Source organism: Teleopsis dalmanni, chromosome X (assembly GCF_002237135.1).
Source record: "Teleopsis dalmanni isolate 2A chromosome X, ASM223713v2, whole genome shotgun sequence".
Taxonomy (NCBI): domain Eukaryota; kingdom Metazoa; phylum Arthropoda; class Insecta; order Diptera; family Diopsidae; genus Teleopsis; species Teleopsis dalmanni.
Window position 1 is genome coordinate 83599668 of NC_051848.1, and position 4734 is coordinate 83604401.

The following is a 4734-nucleotide window of genomic DNA, read 5'->3' on the forward strand; positions in this document are numbered from 1 at the left end:
ATTAAAACCTATTTTGTAGGAAATAAGAAAAAATGTCCATATTGCAACTGCTTTTCAAGGTTTATTATGAAAAGTTAAAATGACATTAATAACAATTGAAGAAGTACGAATAATATTTATTCGATTTACATTAAAACTATGAGTTCTGAACACTTTTCTTACTAACACCTATATAAAATCAATGAAATGTATATAAATGTTTCTAAATATTGTGCTTTTCTTAAAAGCGTTCTATAGCCCAATCAGTACCTTTTTAAGAAACTTTTAATGCCCTCAAGTTACTCCCAGTTACGTAAAGTTTAAACCTTTTTGTTTAATTGCATTTACGTTGTGAGCAAAATGAGGCCTTATGCCTTATGAGCAGCACATGAACTTCACAGTTTGCAACAAATGCGCGCATAAAGCAAAAATACGTGCAAAGACCATTTTTAATTGAAATACTTAAGCCGGCATACGTGACGTATGTGTAATTTTTAATTAAAGCAACCCACAATTCATAAGTTCTGCTGCTGCTGCTGTTGCTGCTGCTGCTGCTACTATTTAATATTAAATACAAACAACTTCTTCGCTTAAGTATGCAACGAGGCAGCACTTAAGCAAAACATACGCCAACGCCCTTAAATGCAACATTTGCTTAAATGTTTTCGGCAGCAAAGTAGCAAAATGGCAAAGCACCAAATCAGCAGAACAGCAAACAAAAAAAAAACAAAAAAAAAAAAACACAAAAAAGAAGAAACAAAAGAAGTGAAATTCTTCATGGAATAAAACAACAAATGAAATAAGAATAAAAAGCATCGCAACAACAATAACAACAACTAAACTTGCTTAGAAATATCTTCATCGTTGCAAGCATGTGCTCACATACTTACAATTAGTTGCCATTACCGGCATTTTGAGTGCTATCATTACAGGCCATTAGGCAAAATACGCCGTTTTGTTTTTATTTGTTAATTTCTGCCGCCTTTTGTCTGAAGTACACCAAAGCGTCAAGTGTTTTGTTACACATGCTTATTGTGTACTTGTGCCTCTAATGTGCTGCGTGCATATGGTGTGTATGTGTGTATGTGTGTATATTGTTTGGTTTACAAATTTGTTGCTGTGTATGCGTGCGTGCGACTATGTGAGCAAGCAGACATTTTCGAAAAATGTTGAGAAAACAACAAAAAAAACAAAAATGTGAAAAGGCAGGCATCTTACGGAAGCTGCTGCAGCAGCAACGACAACTATAACAACAACAACAACAACAGCAGCAGCAGCAACAGTAAAAGTAATAAGAATTAGGCGAACAAGCAAAAAAGTATTTAATAAGAGCTAATGAAATTGTTTCTTCTGTTGGTGTTTAATGACTTATTTTATGCCGCAAAAGGAGTACCGAATGTAGCGTTGAAACGTGAGGGTATGTGCCGTGAAATATGTGCACAAAGATTGTGCACAAATTTATTTATTTATTTTTGCTTGGCGTATAACGATTAAAACAAAATCGAATCGAACATTTAAAATCTCGGAGGACGTCTTCTTGAATAAATAATTTACGCGTAGGACAATTATTTTTTATTGAAATTGAAGACATTTTCTACGAAATTAGCCACGGAAGTTTATTGTATTCTCTCATATGTTTCTTAGTTCCACATTAAAAATATTTTATATAAGACCCAACCCATAGCAAATTATGTTATTTTCGCATTATTATTCATAATTTCTTCTATATCTTTTCATTTTTCATCAATTTTTTTTATAGCTAGTGTTGCTGCTAACAAGCTTCTTTTCATCTGTTCAAAGTTGAGTCCAAATATGCTAAACTGTTCTATTCTTTTGAATATCTCAAACACATTATAATAATATATATACTCGAAATAGCGCTGTATGGTCAGCCAAAATTTCAATAAAATTAAACATACATTTTTGTGTTTCTTCTTTCTTTCTTTCTTTGCTATTCGAAAACCCTCTAATGTATATAATATATATAATATATATAATATAATAATAATAATTAGCTCATCGCAACTCCACCAAATTTGGGTCCAGATATTGTCAACTGTTTTATTATTCTTAAATATTTCATATGTAATAAAAGGTTTAATAATGACTACATTGGGTATTGGGATACAAAATACTAGTACTATTAAGTCCACCTAACCTTAGTGATATTTTAATCAGTGCAACACTAACCCCCATATCAAATTTGCGCATGTGGCAACAAATCACACTTTTTTATAACTAAAATCAAATAAAACAGCTGTTCCTTTGAAGGTAATCTTGCTACTCTGGCAAAATATCTAGACTGTTACAAATTAATCTCGAATGATATAAACTAATCTAGAGTTTTATACATTAATCTCAAATATTATACAGATATACCAGTATGAAAATCGCACTTAGAGTAAAACTTGATTAAAAAAGTTAATCAAGTGTACTCCATTGTCTTAAAAAGCATCGAGTTGTCAGGATTGCTGTTTTCTTGTTCATATCTAACAAAAGTTATACATTATATCTGCACTATATGCATATTAAGGTACTGCATTGTACCAGAGTAGTACTTACTGTGGTTCAACTTTTTAATTACACTGATATAACAAAAGTTCAATTTATTTGAGTCTAACTACTACAACTTTGCTAAATGCAAGTTGGTCATTATATAAGTACTCGCTAAGTGTAAATTTAGATTTGATTTATGAAAATTGGAAATAATTTTTGTTATAGAACAATATACTATCGTCTGCATTCAGAGTGCATAATAAATCAATATTGCAATCCATTTTTCTGCAAATTTTTTTGTAAATTCTTGAAAATAATTTTTTAAAAAGTAGAGTTTAAAGTGTAAATTATCAAAATAATAACTTAATTTTTTTTTCAATAATGAAACATTTTTTTTAATGTTCGAAAAGTTGTTCTCATTAATTTAATAAACATAAAAATGATTCATCATTCGGAGCATCATAATTTTGTTGTAAGAACTGATTATAAAAATATTTGTACTCAGATCAGAGGTTTTATAAAAAAAGCAGAGAAAGTTGATCGCAAGGAATTGTTGGAACGTCGCAAAAAATTAGCCATATTGTATGATGAGGAACAAAGACAACTTGAGCATGAGTTTGATGTCATAGCTAGATCTCGTATAGATAACGAGTTTATAGAACGCTACAAAGCTCTTAATATCAAAAAGGCTGAAACTAGAGTAAAGACTAAAGAATTTTTGCGCAAGAAACGAATTCAGCGCAACATCGATGACTGCTATGAGATTCGAGAAGCTTTTCGTCAAAAAGAAATAATGCAAACGAAACATGACCTGATCAAACAAATGCTTGACAAACAAGAAGCTGAGGAAGTAAGGAAAAAAGAAGATATTTACTTTAAAAAACTGGAAGAATCATTGCTTAATTCACAACATAGTACTCGTCAACGCATATATGATGCTCAGGATGAGTTAGCTGGTTTTTGTCGTGCTATAGTTGATGTTCAACATGAAGAATTCCTAGAAAATCAAGAAAAACTGCGTAAGGCTAAGGAAAGAGACCATGCCATCTTCTTACAGCGTCATAGAAGACAACAATTGAAGGACATGAAAAATTCCTTTACGCCAATACCACAAGCAGAATTAGATTATCGCCAGGTGCTAGTTCAAATGGCTAAGGTAAAGAGGGATGCAGAAGAAGCAGAAAAGAAACAATTGATTGCAGATCATCTTAAACTTATAGAAGATATGAAGTTATTAGAAATTGATGAAGCTAAAGAACTACAGGCACGTAGGGAGAATAAAATAAAAGTTGATGAAGAATTTCGTCACTACCAGAAGTTTATGCAAAATGTGGCTGAACTGGAGAAAGAAAGATTTAATAATCGAAGCGATGAACTTAGACGACTGGATATTTGCTATAAGTTTAACATTGGTCGAAATGCTGAAATCAGAGCCAAGAACTTAGCTCAACATTATGTGGACCTCAGAGATCAAACGAACCAGAAACGTCTGCGTTACTACACGGAACAGGTTAAAGAAGCTGAGTTGAATAAATTATGGAAACTCCCAATTGATGGCAATGAGCGTACACCCGAGGAGTACAAACAAGAAAAACTCACTAATAAAGCTAATTTCGCTATACAAGTTGCTGAAGTCAATGCTCGGTATGCTGCTGCGGAGAAGGAACGTAAGCGCTTGGAAGCGCATGAAGTTAACAGAACTAAAAAGTGTTCCATATTGGCTGAGAGGTATTTGCGCCGTGGAACTGATTGTTTGACTGAACATAGGAATTGGCAGATCGAAAACGGACCAACCAAGAAAAAAGGAGCTCATAGGCTATAATTTTATATGTACAAAATTATAAGTCCTTCACCAAAATTCGTAAAAACGTTTTGATTGTAAATGTGATTAATAGCTTAGCTTAGAACAAAGTTAAGTACTTATATTTCATATTAATCTTTAATTCTAGTAATAAACACATTTTGAACTATGACTCTGACTTGAGGTCATGAATTTTATATGCAATCTATTTACTTATACTTTTTGAATGTAAAATTTAAAAATGGGCATAAAGTTTGCTTAGCTTAGATATAGAGTGATAAGCTAAGAGCGAGATAATAGAGTGAAATTATATAAATAAAAAGCTTTTCTTAAAGGTTATATTTCATAACTGATACAAAAAAAATTTAAATTATATGAATGCGAAGTGATTTTATTAACAATGCCATTAATGATTGAGTGTAGTTTGAATGTAACGTAAGTTCTCCCCGGTTAGCTTT

General features: G+C 31.9%; 1 protein-coding gene across 1 annotated transcript; it reads left to right on the top strand.

The window, feature by feature from the left end:
• Nucleotides 1–2914: 2914 nt before the first annotated feature.
• Nucleotides 2915–4452, top strand: LOC119688627 (WEB family protein At4g27595, chloroplastic-like). Its single transcript, XM_038103299.1, has one exon. The coding sequence runs from the start codon at nucleotides 2915–2917 to the stop codon at nucleotides 4295–4297; it is 1383 nt and encodes a 460-aa protein (XP_037959227.1). The 3' UTR covers nucleotides 4298–4452.
• Nucleotides 4453–4734: the final 282 nt, after the last annotated feature.